We start from the raw sequence: 21,614 nt of genomic DNA on the forward strand, positions 1-21,614 counted from the left end.
TCCCTGTGTATTCAATAAAGATCATCTCTCATTTGTCAGCCTGTTTCTGGACTTGCTTCTCTGTGAGCCCACCAAACCTGGTTTAATTCTAACACAATAATCCAAAATAGGGACAACAGGCTTTTGCAGAAGAGGTTTCAACTCTTTGCATGAAATATATTGGTGGAGTCCTTGCAAAGGATAAAGAGGATGGAGAGCTTTGAGAGAGATATACCAATATGCTGGAGCATGTTTTTATCAGGAAGATGGATATATTACAGATATCAGCATACTTTAATGTGGATAAATACATGAGGGCAAGACAGAATATTAAGTGAAGCAAGGGAGGAGATTGCTGGGGCTCTGATGGAGATTTTTGCACTTTAATTATCCACGAGTAATGTGCCAGAAAACTGAAGGAGAGTAAAAGTTGTTCCCTCATTCATAAAGGGCAGTAGAGATAAGTTTAAAATTCAAAGTTCAGATTAATTGTCAGAGTGCATGCATGATATCACATACAACCCTGAGATCCTTTTTCTGGTGGGTAAGGCAAAATTACCTCTTATTGGTAGTGCAAAATATTGTGCTCAAGAAGATACGTAACACATGTAAACAAATAAAGAAATGTCAACAAACTGACTGTGCAATACAGAGAGAGAAAAAAATCAATAAAGGGGCAAATGTAAGAGGCCTTAAATGAGCCCCTGGTTGAGTTTGCTTTTGAGGAGTCTGATGGTGGAGTGGCAGCAACCATTCCCGAGCCTGGTGGTGCGAGTCTTGGGGCTCCTATGGGCCATTGCATCCATAGCAGGGAAATTACAAGAAGTAAGTCTACGAGACAGGATTTATGTTCACTTGGAAAGAAGAAGACCAGGACTTGGGGAACAGCATGGTTTTGTGTAGGACAAACACTATTTCACAAGTCTGGTTGAGTTTTTTGAGGAGGTAACTAAGAAAATTGCTGAAGGCAGTGTGTTGGACTTGATAGATGTGGACTTTAGTAAGGCTTTTGACAAGGTCCTGCATAGTAGACTGATCCAGAAGGTTAAAGCATGGGATCTAAGATGTGTTGGAAACCGAACCAAAACTGGCTTAGTGATTAGGAAGTAGAGGGTTGATCACGATGGAAGGATGATTTTACGACTGGAAGGTTGTAATCAGTGGAGTACTACAGGTAATTTGTCAATAATATTATAAATGATTTGATTGAGAATGTAGATGACTGATTAGTGATTGCTGGTTGACATGAAAATTGGAGGAGTCATAGAAAGAGAGGAAGGTTGTCTAAGAATTACAGTCAGCTGGAAAGTAGGGCAAAGTGGCAGCAGATGCAATTTAATCCAGAAAGTGTAAGGAAATGCATTTGGGATGTTAAATGCTGGCAGGTGATGCACAGTAAAGGCAGGGACCCAAGAGGTGTAGATGTACAGAACACTTGTTCTGAGTGCCATGAAATTGGTGACACAGGTGGATAAGGTAGTGAGACAATGAGTACAAGGGTGAGGACAACTGTACAAAACATTGGTTCGACTACATTAGAGTAGCACTGTAAATAGTTGTGGTCACCACAGTACAGGAAGGATGTGGTAGCATTATAAAGAATGCAGAAAAAATTGATCTGGATATTACCTGGAGGTGAGGGCTTTAGCCTCAAGGAGAGATTGGATAGGCTTGGTTAGTTCTTACCGGAGCACAAGAGGCTGAGGGGGTGACCTTATAGAAGTTTGTAAGATCATGTGGGGAATGGATAGGGCAACAGTCAGCAGCTGAAGGGCATGTTTCTGTGCTGTGTGGCTCGATGACTATTTCCTAACACCTTTTTGACTGACGAACATTCTCAGCATTGCATTCGAAACAGGCAACCCCCCTGCAGAGAAATAAACCCTTAGTTCCAGACTCTCCAGCCAAATAAACACAGCTTTTTAACAACTACTTAGTCAAGGTTTCCAAGAACTTATCATATCACCATGTGATCACCCCATATTCTTCCAAACACCAGTGACTATTGTCCAAATTCAATCGATCTTTGTATCAAAAATCAATCCAATTAACCTTTATTCAACTCCATGTCATGTTTATCCTTCTCTATATGAGGAGCCAAAAGCCACACAGAGTATCCCAGGCTTATCTTGGCAAAGCTCCCATATATAGATTGGAGATCAATCCAAGGGACTATAACAATGGCAGAGGGGATCGCTGGAGTCTCCCTCCCCATCTCCCTTCACCAACCACTGCCTCCCCCCCACCCCCATTGATGTGATCTACCAGGATTATTGTCTGAAGAGGGTGTGCAAAATCATCCTGCACACAGCTCGCATTGGGAAAAAAAAATACAGGAGTATCAGAGCCATCGCCACCAGGCTTAGAGAGTTTCTTCTCATGGGCAATGAGAATGCTGAATGACCAAAGAAACTGCTCACACTAACTATCTGTGACTTTCATATTTACGAAATAATAGTTATTTCTATATGTGAATACTTGTCCTGCATATGCATTGCTTGTGTGTTATGTCTGGTTGTGTGCCTGTATTTTACACCAAGGACTGGAGAACGCTGTTTCATCGGGTTGTACTTGTGCAATCAGATGATAATAAACTTGACTTGACTAATCCCAGCAAGGCACAAGGCCACCTTGTGAACCCTTAAGTGGCAAGTTGCAGTCACTTAGGAGCCTCAGCATCAGCCAGGTTCTCCGAGTTTGTGGGAGGTCTAGCATGTCCCCCCCTGAGGCACTGAGTTTGTCGATAGTCTCAGCTCACCTCTTCTGGGGTTCGGAGTTTGCTGGTAGTCCCAGCAAGCCCCTTTGAGGCCCTGGATTCATCGATTGTCTCAGCATGCCCATTCTCGGGAATTGAAGCAAGGGCCTCATTTTGCAAAATGTGGCATTGCCCATCCTGATGTAATGATTGCAGGCAAGTTTACAAGCTCCATATTACACAATGGCAGCAGTATTTTTTTTTGAAGAACTGAAAGTTGTTTTGTTTTATTTTAGTCCTCCAGTGAAGCCACATGAAACAAAAACAGCTCTTCTTGCAGTTGGGTTTAAAGATTCAGGTTAAGATTACCTACAACTTGTTGAAACGGGATGAGCCCTGGACTAGATCTAGAGTTAAACAGCAGTACAAACCTGACTTCACTGAAGTCGAGTTTCAAAAGCAGAGCAGAACATGTAGTTGCCATTCCACTGAGAATTCAATGCCAAAGGCGAAGGACAAATTTCTATTCAAACTCTGAGCTGACACTTTGCTTGTTTGCAGGCCTCACCTTTGATAGTTGCAGGAAAGCTTAGCCTTTTGTTTTAAATTGGATCTGGCTAATTAAAGACATGACATTACCTTTAATGTTAAAAGACAAAAGGAAAACAGATAACAAGGCCAAAACAAGGCTGAAATTAGAAATGGGAGAGTAATTGCTCATCAGTGTTTGAGCAGCGCTGGTCAGTTATGAGTGATGAGAAGGGTTTGCAGGCTTGTAAGTTTATCCTGGGCTTGGTTAAGGTAGAACATAAAACATTACACTACAGTACAGACCTTTCAGCCCACAATATTGCTGCCAACCTATGTCACCCTACGCCACAGCAATCTAATTTTTCCCATCCTCACAGCTATAATTTTTCTTACATCCATGTTGTGGTGATACAACCATAACACTGGCCACACTCCTACCAGGGAGCAACCTCTGAACCTGCAGGTAGGCAACCTGGAAGGCTGGCCCCACCTGGCCGGCTGTCAATCACCAGCCTGTATATCGATTTGAGCCAGCCCCTCCCAGGGTCAGTCAGACACATGGAGCCAACAGAGGACAGCCAGGCACATGTGGAGCCAGCAATATATTAAGACTGTTGTGTACAGAGCTTCAGCTGATTAAAGCCTGTAGTGCAGACTTCTCATGTTTTGTGTTTGCTTGCTGCATCACAGCACATCATACAGGTGCCTGTGTAAGAGTCATGGAACAAAACATCCATGATTATGCTCAGTGAGAACTGGCATTCCCAGACATTTACACACAGACGTACAACATGGTAACGGGTCTTTTCGGCCCATGAGCCCATGTCACCCAATTACACCCAATTGACCTACAACCTCCTATATGTTTTGAACAGTGGGAAGAAGCTGGAGCATCCGGAGGAAATCGACGTAGACACAGGAAGAATGTACAAACTTCGTACAGACAGGGATGGATTCAAACCCTGGTCGTTGGTGCTGAAGTGGTGTTGAGCTAATCACTACACTAACAATGTCACACTAACTCACTTCATTCAGAAAATATTAAAAAAAAACAAAGAAAGTCTTCCTATGCATAGCTTCATGCGACACCAAAACACTTTATAGTTAATTAAGTACTTTAACAATTGGAATGTTGGAATGTTAGATTGTGGGATTCTAAATAAAAGGAGGCTGGACTTGATTTAATATTTCACTCACAAGGCAATAACTCCAGGAAAGCCACATTCCTTCAAAACTACATTTTGAATTTAGCTGAAATTTTTGGAGCAAGGACAGGAATCCATGGAGCCACAGCTTTGTGTGATAGTTCTTCATGTGAAGTTGCACTGTTTGTTTCATTCGGAGCAAATATGACTTTCCCAGCCAGGATCTATTTCAGGGTCCTTAAGAGTCTAGACACTGAACTTTCCTAGCATTTCCTGTTGCTATTTCAGGATTGCAGCATTTTGAATGCAGCGATGGGAATTGGACCAGAAGCATCACTTCATCCCACCTGCCTTTTCCAGTTGGGCAATTGGACATCATGCTATTTGCCACTACAAGCCACATTTTCTGGAAAACAGCCAATTGCTTGTTCTGACATGAGGGTCTAAGTTTGCAGCAATATCTGCCACAGTCATGACAGAGATGGCATGGTCTAACAAATTAGGACACATGGAAATCTACCACCTGCCTGGTGAATGACCCAGGTTTCTCAGATGTCCTCGCAAGAGTTGGAGAGAAGTTTTGCCTCCGCAGGATCATCCCAGATAGTAACTTCTGGGAACATATAGTTGGGGAGAAATTCTCAAACATAGCTCTGTGAATGAACAGCTATGAATAATGACCCAAATTAGCTGACATGGGAAATTAGTGGCAGTCAGTTCATACTGCAGCTGGCAATGTGACACAAAAGCCTGAACTGTGTTGCCAGTCAAAAATATCCCTTTATATTTTGAATTTTAAAACCACTCAATCAAGCAAAACCACAGAGATGTCAATGCCTCAAGGGTTTAGTAGGTCCCTCGGGTAATAACATGGAAATAATTCAGAAAAGAAATAAAAACTTAGAACGCAGATTTCAAATTCAAATTTTAATCCTCAATGAATAAAAAAAATTAGTTTAGGTGGAAAGAGTTAAAACTTTTAGCTGTGGAAATCAAATCAAATGTTACAATTTACTAATAGCTATTATGAGTTTTCTTAAATTAAAATCCTGGAGTCTAATTAAAATACTATTGATCTATTTGATGCATTTCCATTCTAAATTCCATCATTAATTTTGGATATAATTGGTATTTTATTGCTGACTTGATTAGGTTTGCAGTTTAATGACTCATTTGAGCTAACATGCAAGGGAAATTCTAATCTCAATCCTAGTGCTATATTTTCTGGTTTGAAAAGATCTGCTGCATCTGGTCATACATTTCATCGGCTGATTAAATTATGTTCAAAGTTGTGCAGTGGACAGACCTATTTGTTACCATGTGCAAAACAATAGACCAGGATTTGCTGTCACAGGTATGCAATGATTTTTGGTGTGGGTAGGACGTAATCTTACATGCTTCAGTTTAAGAAACGCACATCTTTTAAGGCTGCAAGACCAAAATGACAGCGATGAGAGGGTGAATTTGGAACTTGTGTGCAGATAGTAATGCCGTTCAGCCATTCTCATCCTTTCTTTTGACTATGGTTCCTTTAGGGTTCTGCTCAATGTTTATGGGCCCCCTTCCCTGTGAAGCTGTCATTTAGTTGGTTTCTTCTGTACTTTTCTTCTACCAACCTCATAAATAACTATAGAAATATTTTGATTTTAGTCCATGGTCCCCTTAAATCAGGGGCTCCCAAACCTTTTTAGACCATCGACCCCTTTCTTGGAGTCCTTGATCCCTCATCGACCTCCAGTTCTTTTCATGTCGGTGAGGTGTCCAGGTGGGGAGGTGGGGGGGGTGAGGGTGTGAAGTGGGGTAGCATAACTGAATGGTGGGGGTGGTGGAGGGGGTGGCGTTGACAGCATTAGTCATCTACCATTCCTCGTCCTCCCATTTGCTCTCAACTTATGAGACGGACAAAGCTAAATACAACATGCCAGCCCCCACGAGAGGTTGACCACATCCCTACCATAAGTGCGATTTTCCATAGATGTGTGCCCTTGCTTTTGACCCCAAAAGTTCAATAGACCCCCCCCCCCCTTTCAACCCCCAGGCACTTATTGACCCCTTAGATAGTACCATTCACCATCAGGGTTCAATATCGACCACTTTGGAAACCCTTGCCTTGAACGTTTTGTGGCCTCCGGTGGGAGGGGCGGAGGAGGAGAGGGATGCTATATGAAAATAGCTGATGTATCTACTTAATCATTCAGCTTTGACAACAGGGAAAGAAAGAGTGTGGGACATTTAGTGTAGTAGTTGGCCCAAAACTAATACAGCACCAGTGACTCAGGTTTGAATCTGGCGCTGTCTATAAGGAGTTTGTACATTTTCCCCATGTCTGTGTGGGTTTTCCCCTGGGGCTCCGGTTTCCTCCTGTCCTTCAAAACATATGGGAGTCAATTGGGTGGCATGGGCTTGTAGGCCAGAAGGGCCTGTTAAATAGTGAAGGAACTGGGGAGGGGGGGGTGTATAAAGGTGACAAGTTAATGTTAGGGACATAGATAAAATGAACGCTACAATCTTTTCCCAGGGTAGATGATTTGAATACAAGAGGACATGGATTTATTTTGAGAGGGAAAGATTTAAGAAGGAGCTGAGGGGCACAAATTTCACTCAGAGGATGGTCTCTATCTGGAACAAACTGCCAGAGGAAGCTGTAGAATTGGGTATAATTTTGACATTTGGACAGTTCTACAGATAGGTAGGGCTGAGAAGAGCACGGACCATATGCAGGCCAACTTGATTAGCATGTGGACAGGCTGCATGGCTCCATTACTTTATGATCTGCGAGGGAAGTAGAAATAAAAACTTGCTGTTATATAGAGGATGTGCAGCCAAGGAAGTCATTTTGTTTCACAGACAGCTCCCTTTCAGAGATGCACTGGGATTTCTGGCTCGATTTTGGCAATGGAGAAGGGGCTTGAACTGATAGCCTCTGACTCACAGCCAGGGTGTCATCCAGCGGGCCACAGCTGTGCGCAGTCATCTCACAAATGATGCCTTGATGAAGGGCTCAAGCCCGAAACATTGTTTATGTATCTTTAGCTTTGCTATATAAAGTGTACTGTTAACCAGCTGAGTTTCTCCAGCATTGTATTTTTACTTCAATCACAGTATCTGCAGACTTTTGTGTTCAATTTTCATCTTACAAATTATTTTGGTTTGAAGTGAGCTTAATTCTGTGATAAAAGGTTCAACTTCATTTTTTCTCTCCAAAGTTGTTGCCTGTTTCTGGTTTTAACCTCAGAATTCGCAAAGATTTGATTGAGAAATAGTTGAAGGAATGTTTCCTGAGGTTTAATATTTTTAAGGTTACTCCCAAAATTTCAAACATGAAGAACTAAGATATTGCATTCAATGGTTAATTGGTAGAATAATCAATAATGTTATTAGTGGATGGCTATAAACCTTAATTATCTGCTGTAGGTGAGGTTTGTCACCATCACAGTAATCTCACATCAATCAGTGACAATGAAATGCCCTCTTTGGAAAGATGACAAAGAATGATGCAAAGTGAAAAAGAACTTCTGGGCTTTTATCATGAGTTTGCTTCTCACCTTAAATGGTTGTACCATTGACACACACACAGCATCACTCGCATTCTCATGGAGAGCAAAATCCATCTTGTTGCTGGAGGTTGCAATCTGCAAATAATTTCAAGGCACCTCTCCAAGGCTCCGAGGACACCATTATGAATGGATGTAAATACGCAGAATTATTATTTCCTTTGACCAATTGGACATTTTGCAATACATATAAAAATACTAAGCAAGCTTTTTAAAAATAGTGTATACAGTATATGACATTGATCTTTCAACGGCCGAAATCTATGACTGGAGAACAGTAGAATTTTATTAAAGAATCTCTGCCAAACATTGTGTAGTGTTGTGTGTTGATGAATAACCTCATTTAGAGTTGAGAAACTCCAAGCTTTATAAATGTAAAATTACCATTTTGGGAATTACAGTATTTTGTTTTTCTTTAATGCCTGCATCTGTCTCTGTTATCTAATTTCTTGTGTTGGGGAAAACTCCATGCCAAGATATGCTATAGGTACAATGTCAGGGGAGATTTTCAGATTGAGTACTTTCACTTGGTGATGAAGCCACATTAAGTTTGTCAGCAGATAACTGGAGCAGTTACTGCTGTAATTTTGAAAGACTGTAGGATCATTGGTTGGTATTAGAATGAACTTTGCTTGTATTAAATAAATGACCCTAGTCATTTAGTTGGAGAATGGAGAAATGGTTCCCACACCAGGATTTCCCTTTGTATTTAAAAAAAGGTCCTCGGGTTCTGCTAGACTACTCTCTGATCTCCTTCCCTTCTTTGCCTTTGTCTTCTTTCCTCCAGCTCTCCACCCCCTTCTCTCTCCATTCACAGAACCACCCCTCCTCCTCCTGCTTGCTGGTGTGCCCTCCCTCCCTCATACACCTATTACCTCTTGCCTTTGGAACCGTGCTCCTCCCCCTGCTCCTACTCTTGCCACCATATTATTCAGGTAGCTGCCTACATTTTCTCATGCCTTGATGAAGGGCTCAAGCCTGAAATGTTGGTTATGTATCTTTAGCTTTGCTATATAAAGGTCACTGTTTGACCTGCTGAGTTTCTCCAGCATTGTGTCTTTACTCAACCAGACTTTCGTGTTTTACCCCTTCCCTTTGTACTTAATTTGAGAAAATGATGAAAAAACTGAACAGCAGTAAGTCACTTTTTGTGTTTGAGGGTTAAAAAAAAACCTTATGGCAAGCCATTGATAATTGATAATGATGTAAATTTACTGGCAGGTTATGGATTGTCATTGGCCTGTGATAGCCCTGAGTCTGAATCCTCTTTGGCCGATGAGAGCACAAGGTGATGCTAACTGACCAAAACAGCTAGAACATAGATAGGTTCAGGCCACACAGACCATATGTGACAAAAAGAGGCAGTGGTGGGGGTCGGGGCAAGTGAAGAATGGGGTTAGCCTGCAGTTTCTCTCCATACCCCAATGTAAGATAGGTGGTCTCCATGGAACTCCTTTGAAAAGTTAGAAGGTTCTATTCATTATGACAGGGGCATGTTCATGAATCTCAAATGAACAATGGTTGATATTTACTGAAACTCAGAGTGCCATTTATATTTAATCTTTTACAATATTAGGTCATCACAAAGCACCCTATAGCCAATGAAGTACTTCTGATGTGAAATGACTACTCTATGCACAGCAAGCTCCCACAACATGTGCATAGGTAGATTATCTATGACATTAATTGAAGGATATAAATAAGTACAGGCAAAGCCTCAATCTAATTCCTCATCTGAAAGACTAGAGCCGCTTTCAGGTGCTTGGACGCAGATAATGTGCCTGCAGACGCGGCTGGGGGAGAGCAGCTGGGACGTTCAGGTGGTCACGGAGAAGACGCCTTTCTGTCACCTGAAGGTGCCAGCTGAAGGAGAGCTGCATCCGAGCAAACACCGGCTCCTGTGGACTGTGGCCATAGTTCCACTGCTGCTTTCAGGTGCAACTGGGGATTCTCGGAGCTGGAGATTATACCTACAGGAGGAGGGTTAGGTACGTGTTCTTCCTGGCCAGGTTCTCCACTTTCGGGTGGCATCCCAACAGCCGCAGAGGGGTAGAATATGCGGCTTTACATCGGGGTATTTTGGCCACCTGAAAGTGCCTTATATCTGCCATTGCAGCCTTCCCAAAAGACTGCACAGGAGCATCAGTCTGGATTTTAGTGCTTAAGTCTCCATTGTGGAACTCTAACCAAGCAACAGGAATGTAACTCAGCAGCAGGTCTATAAATGCACCAGTTTCTATCAACTTCAAATTCTCCTTTTTTTAAATTAATTATATGTCTTAAACATCAGCAAATATTTACAATTGATTTTTGTTGAAATATTCATCAGAACAATTAGTTTTCTGTTGGATTTGTGCACCATCCTGGAACAGATCCCATGCCATATCTTTTGCATATTTGTGCAGAATCAACAATGGTTGCCAAGGCACCTTGGTACCTCAGATTTGGTCATGCGACCTTGGAGAGTCAGAAGATGATAGGTGCAGATAATGAGGGGATGATTCCATTTATTCACTTTTTGGAATCCAGGTGTTAATCCAAAAGAGCAGGTTGACGATGAGTTGCCTTCTCGATTTGCAATCCTGCTGGTGATCTGAAGCCATGATGCTTTGGATAGGGAGTTGGAAGATTTTGACCCATCACAGGTAAACAACTGATGATAAACTTCCAAGTCAGGGTGCGAAGTGACTTGGAGGGGAACCTGAAGGTGTGTCCGCTGCCCTTGTCCTTCTGCCGGTAATCTCCTGCCTTTACATCCAGGTTTCAGGCTGAGGTATGCCATTAAGGAAGACTAGATGAAGTGAGAAACACAAGAACTGCAGATGGTGGGATGTTGGGTGAAGAAAGAGAACCAGGAAGGACTCAATGGATCAGGCATCATACGTGGAGAGAGATTTTCAAGATTCAGAGTTCTTTTATTGGTTTGCCCTATAGAAACAGGCAGAGCTGCCACTGGTCCAGCAGTCCTCAGGATGAGAAGAAGCAAATGAGAGTCCCTTCAGAGACACCGATTGTCCTTAGATCCTGCCACCTCCTCGCTTCATGGCCTCTTGTCTGGTAATAGCAGTGAACTTGAGCTCTAGGCATCCAGGTCACCCTCCTGGTTCCCAAGCCCTGAAATGATTAAGAAGCATTGTTTCCACATTGGCCAGTCAACATTTTGCTGAGGACCCTTTTGCAAGCCCTTTATCTACTGATGTTGTACAGGATGAGTACAAGACCAGGCCAGAATCAGAATTTATTGCCATGAACAAATCACGAAATTTGGTGTTTTATGAACCATCTTACAACAATAATATATAAAAAAATAGTGCGTGAAAAGTGAGGCAATGTCTTCAGTTCATTGATCATTCAAGAATCCGATAGCAGTGGGTAAGAAGCTGTCCTTGTGCCACTGGGTACTCGTCTTCAAGCTCCTGTACCTTTTCCCCGATGGTAGCAGAGTGAAGAGGGCGTGGCCTGGGTGGTGGGGGTCCTTGAGGATAGCAGCGACACCACCTCTTGTGGATGTCCTCGAAGAAGTCTGGTGCCCATGATGTCACAGGCCGAGTTAACGACCCTCTGGAGTTTTTCTTGTCCTGAGCATTGGCATCTGACAGTGAAGCAACCAGCCAGGATGCTGATCCAGAAGGATCACACTGAGAGCAGTGATGAAAGCAACACGCTTCTTACAATTAGGGTTCACAAGAAAAGACGAAGCAACAGAAGCAGGCCACTAGGCCCATCGAGTCTGTTCCGTAAATCTACACAAAGCTACTCTACACTAGTTTCAATTTCCAGCCTTTTCCCCATATCTCACTAATGAGATACTTGTCTGTTTCTTGTTTAAATACTCCCAGTGATCTGGCTTCCACTGCTGTATGCGGCAGTGAGTTCCACAGATTCATGACCCCCTGGCTAAAGAAATTCTTCCTAATCTCTGTTTTATATGGATAACTTCTAATTTTCAGGCTATGACCCCTTGTGCTCGATTCACCCACCAAGGGAAACATCTTACCTGCATCAATCCTATCTAAACCTTTCAAAATACGAAATGCCTCTATGAGATCTCCTCTCATTCTTCTATACTCCAATGAATACAACCCAAGAGCTGCCAAACGCTCCTCGTACATTAGCCCTTGAATTCTGGGAATCATCCTAGTAAATCTCTTCTGCACCCTCTCCAACAACATCACATCCTTTCTAAGATAGGGGGCCCAAAACTGCACACAGTACTTGAAATGAGGCTTCACCAGTGCCCCATAGAGTGTCATTAACACCTCTCTACTCTTGTACACTATTCCTCTTGAAATGAAGGCCAACGTTGCATTCGCTTTCTTCACTACCAATTTCACCTGGTCATTAACCTTTTGGTTTCCCTGCACAAGGACACCCAGGTCCCTTTGCACATCCGAGGTCTGAATTTTCTCTCCATCCAAATATTATTCTGCCTGTTTATTTCCACTTCCAAAATGTACAACTGTACATTTCTCTATGTTAAATCCCATCTGCCAAATTTTTGCCCAGCCTCCTAATCTGTCTGTATCCTTCTGCAACTTTACGGTGTCTACTACCCTTCCCACTCCGCCACCTATCTTGGTGTCATCCGCAAATTTGGCCCCCATTCATACGACAATCCAAATCATTAAGATAAATTGTAAACAGCAGCGGCCCTAAGACCGACCCCTGCGGAACACCACTAGCTACAGGCAGGCAGCCAGCCAGAATGGGATCTCTGAATTTCAATCCATTGAACCCAGTGGGCTACATCGTATCTGTTTATTTTCACTTCTGGAAAATACAAATAAATGAGGAGGGGCGGAGAGAGGCTTATGTGGACGGGAATGCCATCAACAGACCCTGGGTTCAATCTGTGCGGTTTCGAAGCAATGTTCTTCTTGACTTGGCAGACTTGGCAGACGCTAAGCTCATGCTCTCATAATGACAAGGATTCCATATCCGAGCAGCAACATTCCTCACCACCATTCCTCACCACCATGAGCACAAAAATTAATAATGAAATGTTAATTTTCCAGGCATGTATATGTAACCTCTTTGTCATTATATCTTCTGCTCTAAATAAACAAAGCTCTGTGTTGCAAACCCTTTGATGCAAGATGGCAAACAGAAGACAGGATTAAAGTTCAACATGACTCCCAAAGAGTTAACAGTAAATTATCTTTATTTCCAAAGTTCTTTATTTTCTCCATTCTGTCATTAGTTATTAGGTATACACCTAATAATATTCTACGAATATGTGGTTTATTTTCAGAAGGTTGTTTTTCCAAAATCATATAACAATGGGAAGTTTTCTGCATTCAGGTGAAATACTCCCTTAGCATACATAGAATATGCACTAAAATTTTACTTTAGATTCTACACACTTGAGTTAAATGTAACAGTTTAGTCATGCTACCTGAACCAGCTACAGCTGAGAGAATCTGAGATCAAACATAACAAGTACCAGTGTCTCTAGATTGGATTTCACCCTCCTACAAATATAACTGCCCAGTTCTTCAGAAACAGACAGCACTGGCAGAATGTTAAAGGTTTAAAATGTGCATCAAATGCCTAGAACATTGTTAAACAGTGAAACAAAAACATTGTCATATCTTTGCAACAAGAACAGACTATACTGAGAAGGATTCTGAGATTTCTAAAATGAGATTCAGAGCTACATTACTGAAGCATTTCATTGTACTGTATCTTTTTTTACATTCATGTATACAATGTGGGTGCCTGTGGCAATGTCAGCATTTATTGTTCATCCTTAGCTACTTTGGACTAAGTGGCTCCAGGGTGACATCATCAGAAGTCAACAACTTTGTTGTGGGTCTGAACTCACATCAGATTCCTCAACAACAAACTCAAACAGGGACTCTTTTAATGACTTTTGCATTTCATTGATTTAAAAAAAAAATTCTTTCTGTATTGCACAGTCAGGTTGTTTACAATTCTTTTTTTTTGTTTATATGTATACCTATCTTCTTGAGTGTAGGTTTTTGTACTATCAATAAGTGGTACTTCTGCCTCGCCCACAGGAAAAAGAATCCCAGGGTTGTTTGTGATGTCATATATGACATATGTCATATATGATGCCATTCAGAGCCAGCTCTTCAGCGCTTGACGTCCTGTTTTGCGGAAACTGCCAAAATGTTTGGCCTGGAAGTCAGCCTGAAGAAAACTGAGGTCCTCCATCAGCCAGCTCCCCACCATGACTACCAGCCCCCCCTACATCTCCATCGGGCACACAAAACTCAAAACGGTCAACCAGTTTACCTATCTCGGCTGCACCATTTCATCAGATGCAAGGATCGACAATGAGATAGACAACAGACTCGCCAAGGCAAATAGCGCCTTTGGAAGACTACACAAAAGAGTCTGGAAAAACAACCAACTGAAAAACCTCACAAAGATAAGCGTATACAGAGCCGTTGTCATACCCACACTCCTGTTCGGCTCCGAATCATGGGTCCTCTACCGGCATCACCTACGGCTCCTAGAACGCTTCCACTAGGGTTGTCTCCGCTCCATCCTCAACATTCATTGGAGCGCTTTCATCCCTAATGTCGAAGTACTCGAGATGGCAGAAGTTGACAGCATCGAGTCCATGCTGCTGAAGATCCAGCTGCGCTGGGTGGGTCACGTCTCCAGAATGGAGGACCATCGCCTTCCCAAGATCCTGTTATATGGCGAGCTCTCCACTGGCCACCGTGACAGAGGTGCACCAAAGAAAAGGTACAAGGACTGCCTAAAGAAATCTCTTGGTGCCTGCCACATTGACCACCGCCAGTGGGCTGATATCGCCTCAAACCGTGCATCTTGGCGCCTCACAGTTCGGCGGGCAGCAACCTCCTTTGAAGAAGACCGCAGAGCCCACCTCACTGACAAATGGCAAAGGAGGAAAAACCCAACACCCAACCCCAACAAACCAATTTTCCCCTGCAACCGCTGCAACCGTGTCTGCCTGTCCCGCATCGGACTTGTCAGCCACAAACGAGCCTGCAGCTGATGTGGACATTTACCCCCTCCATAAATCTTCGTCCGCGAAGCCAAGCCAAAGATATGTACTCTGACAATACATCTTAATTTGAACATACGAACCATATCAGATTAGGGCAGTTGATTTCCTTCACAGAAAAGACATCAGTACTATTTTAACTACCTCTTCTACTCTTAACCTTTCCAGCACCAAAGATCTGGCTGCACAGTTGTTACATCATGTTTTTTTGCACCAACTGCAACTTTGATTATCTATCCTTCTATACTAATTACCTTTTTTTCTCTCATGTGGTAATTTAATTTATACATTGTTTGTCAGTGTATTTCCATATCTGTATAGCAGCAGCTTTTCCTCATCTCTCTGGCCCCTATTCCTCCTTCTATATTCCTTCTCTTCCCACCCCCACCCTCCTTACCTGCCTGTCACTTTTTCACCTTCCTTCTTTCAGCCACTCACCTCCACCCCTTCCCTTCCTTCCTCCTACCAGCATGCACCTTTTTTAGCCTCCCGCTCCTTCTCCTTTAATCTCTCAGCACTTTTTCTTTCTTCCCCCTCCCACCTGTAGTTACCTATCACTTGCCAACCTGTACTCCTCACCCTTCTGGCAACCCCCCACCCCCCAACACTTTTATTCAGGCAACTGACCACTTCTTCCTGTTCCTGATGATGAATTATTGACCGTCTGCTGCTTTCCTTGGATGCTGCCTAACCCGTTGGGTTCCTCCAGAATTTTGTGTGTTGTCTGAAGCAAGAATTCCAGTGCATTTGTACATTATACAATAAACACTCATCACCCTTGTCAGTAAAGTAAGTGGGCTTTTACACCAATCCACTGGTTTCATGGATATCATTTACAATAATGGACTGTAAATTGCTTAATGTTATAGTTTAGTGATTACGTTACTGAACTGGTAGCCAAAGTCGGAAGCATTGATCCAGTTCCAGTGTGATTGACTACCCCTGCAGCAGCTGGAGAATTTAAATTTGAGTAATTAAATTAACCTGGAAGTTATAAAAGCTCATAAGCAAGGGTTAGGCAGACAGTGAAGTGCAATGGAACATAACCACAAAACCACTGTATTGTAAAATTCCATCTGGTTCGCCAATGTGCTTCAGAGTATTAAATCTACAACACCTCATATTCCGTCTGTGCATTAACATTGACCTCCTATATCTGTTAACCCCACCCTTCCTCTTCCCCATCACCTTTCCCCTCGCTGTCTCTCTCTTCCTCTTCACTTTTCCTTCTGTCTTCTTTCACAGAGCCAAAATCAATTCTCACCTCTCCTCTTATCATACCCATTTAACACCTTTTGTTGGTTTGGACTCCCGCCCCCCCCCCCCACCTCTTTCCATTCTTCAGTCTTTATTCTGACCCCTTCCTGTTCTTTGCTTAAACCTTGAAGAAGGGCTCAGGCCTGAAATATAGATCTACCCCCTATGGATGCTGCAAGACCGGCTGAGTTCCTCCAGCATTTACTGTGTGTTTTTAGTAAATCTGCTGTCCTGATTTCCTTCAGGCTCCAGACCCAACCACGTGGTTCATCCTTAACTGTGTCCTTAGTTCAGGATCAATAAAGATGGTCAAAAAATGCAATGATTACTAGTGAAGTCACACACTGTGAATAAACGAATAAAATGCATGGAATTCAAATTCTCCTTTCAGATTTGAACTCTGGTCTTCTGACGATGAATGAATGCCTTGAAGGAGTACAGGAAGATGGAAAGAGAGCAATTTCCTAAGTTTGATCTCTTTATATTTAAAGGTGAAGTAATCAGCTGTGGAATGAAGGAAATGGGGTTCACAGATCATTTCATGGTTGGAGAAGATTGATGATTGATGACATGAGGGTTGATGACAATAAATTCTGATTCTGATCCTGAAATTAAACGTTGAGCGAAGTCAATGAACAGCAGTCTGGTGTATCAGGTGCCATTCTCCAGGTGGGTCAGGATGGATGAAGGGACAAGGCAATTGTGGAATGGTTTCTTCTATAGGCAAATTGAAATGGGTCCAGCATCTCTGAGAGGTGTGATTTGATCTGTTCCATCACTAGACACTCAAAGCATTTCATCAAAGTGGAGGGCCGGTGCCACAGGGCAGTAGTCACCGAAGCCTGTTATCGTCACCCTCTTGGGTACCAGAATGATGGTATTGAGACAATGTCTCTAATTCAGTAATAAGCACCACTGTTCCCAACAGCCTCCATGTACAAATGGCACTTTCTAGATATCCAGACACAGCCAAGAGAGACCTTAAACAATTTTACAATATTTTTAAAAAACCTAAAAGACTTTTACACTTGTTGAAACAGTTGTAAACACTTCTAAATATATGAATTAAAGTTTTTTAAACTATGATTCAGAAAATCTTAATTAATTAACAGACTCTTAACTAAGGCTCTCGCACACATTCAAGGTGAGGTGACCGTGCGGATCTGAGTTGGAATTTTCCATCAATATTTTTTAAAATTTCAAAATAGATTTTATTCACAATTAAAATCATACAGCAATGTCCCTCCATGTTTGTCATGTCATATTCATGTAGGCACAAAGAAAAACAGGGGAAGGTTATTTTTGACGTTCATAACATCTTATTCCGATCTTCCTTTTGTAACTGTACAAGTTCACCAAAAGTGCGGTAATTTTATTCTATGTTTAAGAGAATTCCATAGATTGGAATGGCAAACTGCTCACACTGCATTTCGGTTTCTGGGTTCACTGAGGGATGTCGGAAATCCCAAATCTCATGTTAGTCACAGAGGGTAATGACAAAAATGGAAGTTTTATCTTCCTTCACAAAACCTGAGCCATTCACTGTTAGTCATGTTGACTGAGCAGTAACATTAGGCAAATATTTCTCTACTTCAAAGAGGTGTCATGGGATTTAATGTACATCTGTACGGGCAGAAATGCTTATGAGCGCAGATAAATGTAGATTGAAGAAACTGTGGGAAAAAATATAATTGAGGTCCCAAGAGGCACCTTTGGTTCATGTCCTCTTGCCAAGTGGTTGTCAGTTTGCTACTAGAGTTACAAACACAGGTCATCTTTACCACTCATTTTCTATCAGTGAAGGCTGAATATGTCTTGTTGAACAATAGAGGACCACCTCTGAATTGTGCTGGTCCATTCGTTTAGATTTGAGTGCTCTGGTTCCCAGAGAAAGACTTAAAGCTTTATGAATCAGAGATATGTGGGCTACCCACTGAGCTCACTCTGAGGCAAAGTAATCCACTAAGTGTCTTGGTAAGTGGAATGCACTTCTGCAAGTGCCACCCTTTTTCCAGAAACACTTTCTGCTGAGTGACAACTCAATTTATACAACGTGTTTAATGCAGCCAAATATTCCAAGTGCTTTGTTGGAATGTTGCTGTATTAAAGTTGGCAGTGAGACCAGAGGCGATCTTAGTTGAACGAAAGCATTGTCAAAGAGGTAGAATTTAAGGAACATTTTAAGGAGAAGAGAAAGATAGGGAGGTGGAAATATGAATATACAGCACGATAACAGGCCCTTCTACCATACAGGCTTGTGTCCCTCAGTTACAACCATGTGACCAAATAACCTAATAACCTGTGCGACTGTTGAAAATAGGAGGGAGCGTAGTGGTTAGCCCAACGCTGTTACAGTGCCAGTGATCGGGACCTGGATTCGAATCCCACACTCTCTCTAAGGAGTTTGTATGTTCTCCCCTTGTCTGCATGGGATTTCCCTGGAGGCTCTAGCATCTTTCAAAAATGTTCCAGCAGTTGTAGGTTAATTGGGTGTAATTGGGTGGTTAAGGCTTGTGGGCCCAAAAAGGCTGCAGTTACTGAGCTGAACATCTAGATTTAAATTTAAAATGTAAATTTAAAAAACCGGAGCACCCAGAGGAAACCCACACAGTTATGGGGGAATATTCAAACTCCTTGCAGACAATCAGCAAGTTGCTGGTGTTGTAAATGGCATTGGGCTAACTACTGTGCTAACCATGCCATATTCTACGGTATTCCAGAATTTAGGATCATTGAAGCTGAGGGCTTGTCTGACTTGGGAAAGGGAAAGGCTAAAACAATGTCTGAGGAATGAAGATGAGAATTTCTTTAATAACTGTAAGGTTTGCTGAACTAGGAGCGATTTCCGAAAGTGCTCTAATTTGTTTTAAACATCATATTCCTTGACACGTTCTGATTGTCGCACAGATTGCGGTGTTCCAAGTGATAATTTACTAAGATTTATGAATAGTTCCTTCTGTAAGCTGATGTAATACTGGGCCCAAAAATGTAAAATTCATTTTGCATTTATCACAATTTGTGTTAGTCTGTACTCTTCCCCCTTGCTCTTTCTTCCCTTCCCTCCAGTCTTTTAATTTAGGTATCTGCCTGCTTTTTACTCATACCTTGCAGAAGGGCTCAGGCCCGAAAAGTCAGTAATTTATCTACCTCCTATGGACACTGCAAAACCTGCTGACTTACTCCAGGATTTCTGTGTTTTTACTACAATCGCAGCATCTGCAGACGTTAGTGCTTCACTTCATTTTGCATTTAAAGAGTTAATATCACAGGGTTAAAGGATGATGAATTGTCTGCTGTTTTTCAATGGAACTTGGTGATGGGTTCTGCTCATAAAATAGTCTGTTATAAATATCCTCATAAATTTTACAGTATCTCGCAAATTCAATCGTTTGCAAAATGCAAATGCCATGAAGAGGTGGAAGACAATAAGAAGGACTGAGAAATTAGATCACACACCACTTTTGACATACTAGGGCCATGCTCCTTGCAACCTTGAGATTAGCTTCTAAATGCAGACTGAAGGTCTCTTTCATGAGCACTAGAGAGGCATTCTTCAGAAGCTTGTAATGCTGGGCGTTGCGGAGAATGCTCCAGGCTAAAGCCCACACCCTCACTTATTGAAGTATGTGTATAAATCCATTCTCTGAGATACAAATCACTTTCAACAGACATCGTTAAAAACTGAATGGAAATTGTGCCATTCATTACAGATAATTGATTTATGAAACGTAACTGCAGCTTCTTGGATTCAGACAGAGACACATTGAACGAAGTGACTTCATGTATAAAGTAGCAGGGTGCTACTAAGAAAAGGAGCACTGAGGCCATCTCGTCTCTGGGGGAAATTTATTCTTTGGCTTGGCTTCGCGGACGAAGATTTATGGGGGTAAAAGTCCACGTCAGCTGCAGGCTCGTTTGTGGCTGACAAGTCCGATGCGGGACAGGCAGACACGGTTGCAGCGGCTGCAGGGGAAAATTGGTGGGTTGGGGTTGGGTTTTTCCTCCTTTGCCTTTTGTCAGTGAGGTGGGCTCTGCGGTCTTTTTCAAAGGAGGTTGCTGCCCGCCGAACTGTGAGGCGCCAAGATGCACGGTTGAAGGCGATATCAGCCCACTGGCGGTGGTCAATGTGGCAGGCACCAAGAGATTTCTTTAGGCAGTCCTTGTACCTTTTCTTTGGTGCACCTCTGTCTCGGTGGCCAGTGGAGAGCTCGCCATATAACACGATCTTGGGAAGGCAATGGTCCTCCATTCTGGAGACGTGACCCATCCAGCGCAGCTGGATCTTCAGCAGCGTGGACAGTGCTGTTCTTTTCAGTGTGATCAAGCCAAGTGACTTTCTACAGTCACGGCTTCATTTTCTTCCCAAATCCATACTGGTCTAATTTTTTTAAGTGCTTATTTTCAACACAGTAGAAGCCAATTCCAGCCACCGAAAAACATGGCGTCCAATTACATTCAATTAACTCACGATTCTGTATGTTTTGGAGGGAGAGAGGTAACAGGAACACCTATTTTTAGAGGAAATTCTATTTTAAACCTCCTCTCCCAAAACTATAATGCTGAATTATAGAATTATTGCAGTACAGGAGCTGCCATTCTATCTGTCAATTCCATGCCTGCTCCTGGTAAAGCAATCCCCTCAGTCTTATTTTACTCTTTCTCCATAACTTTGCATTTGTTTCTCCCACAAGCATCACTTTTGCAAGTGCAACGGGTGAATTCTTGATCAGAACCACTCTGTGTTTTCACTGTGTTCCCAGGTTCTTGAAGCTTCTAATGACAGGGTTGGGGGGTGGGGGGAGGAGGGGCAATTGTCTTCCATCTAAGGCAATACCTAGCACCATCAAATCACCTCTCAATTTTTTTTTGGTTGCTGTAAGGACCATAAAAGTATCAGAGAGGATCACTGGAGTCTCCATCCCCGCATCGCCGTGATCTACCGGGATCATTGTTTGAAGAGGGCACTTTAAAAATCATTAAGAAAGCTTTCTACCCTGCACACAGCAACTTTCAGCTGCTCCCTTTGGATAGAGGTACAGGAGTATCAGGCCCAGCACCACCAGGCTGAGGAACAGCTTCTTCCCACAGGCAGTGAGAATGCTGAACGACCAAAGGACCTGCTCAAACAAACCATCCAAGACTCTTATATTCACTAAACATTATCTATTTATTTATTTGTGTGTATGTTTGTTTATATGTATATTTGTCCTGCATATGTATCATTTGTCTGGATGTGTGTTATGTCTGGATGTGTGTCTGCATGGTTTGGCACTGAGCATTGGAGAATGCTGTTTTGTTGAATTGTACTTGCCCACTTGGATGATAATAAAGTTGAACTTGGACAACCCCAGCTTCTACAGTGATCTGACAGACACCTGCAATCTAATATTTCTTTTTCCACCTTCTCTTGGGGGCGGCATGGTTAGAGTAGCAGTTATCACAATTCCAGCGAC

The 21,614-nt window shown here is 42.5% G+C and overlaps 1 protein-coding gene across 4 annotated transcripts in view; it reads right to left on the reverse strand.

Moving 5' to 3' along the window:
- Window positions 1-21,614, reverse strand: part of pacrg (PARK2 co-regulated) — a 290,834-nt gene that overhangs the window by 28,508 nt on the left and 240,712 nt on the right. The window contains exon 5 of one of the 4 annotated variants that reach the window (XM_069895184.1): window positions 7,896-8,013. The exons of the other annotated variants lie outside the window; for them this stretch is intronic. Within the exon in view, the coding sequence (XP_069751285.1) occupies window positions 7,896-8,013 (118 nt within the window). The remainder of the gene's footprint in view (window positions 1-7,895; window positions 8,014-21,614) is intronic. 4 annotated transcript variants of the gene reach the window in all.

This window comes from Narcine bancroftii, chromosome 8, assembly GCF_036971445.1.
Source record: "Narcine bancroftii isolate sNarBan1 chromosome 8, sNarBan1.hap1, whole genome shotgun sequence".
Lineage (NCBI taxonomy): Eukaryota > Metazoa > Chordata > Chondrichthyes > Torpediniformes > Narcinidae > Narcine > Narcine bancroftii.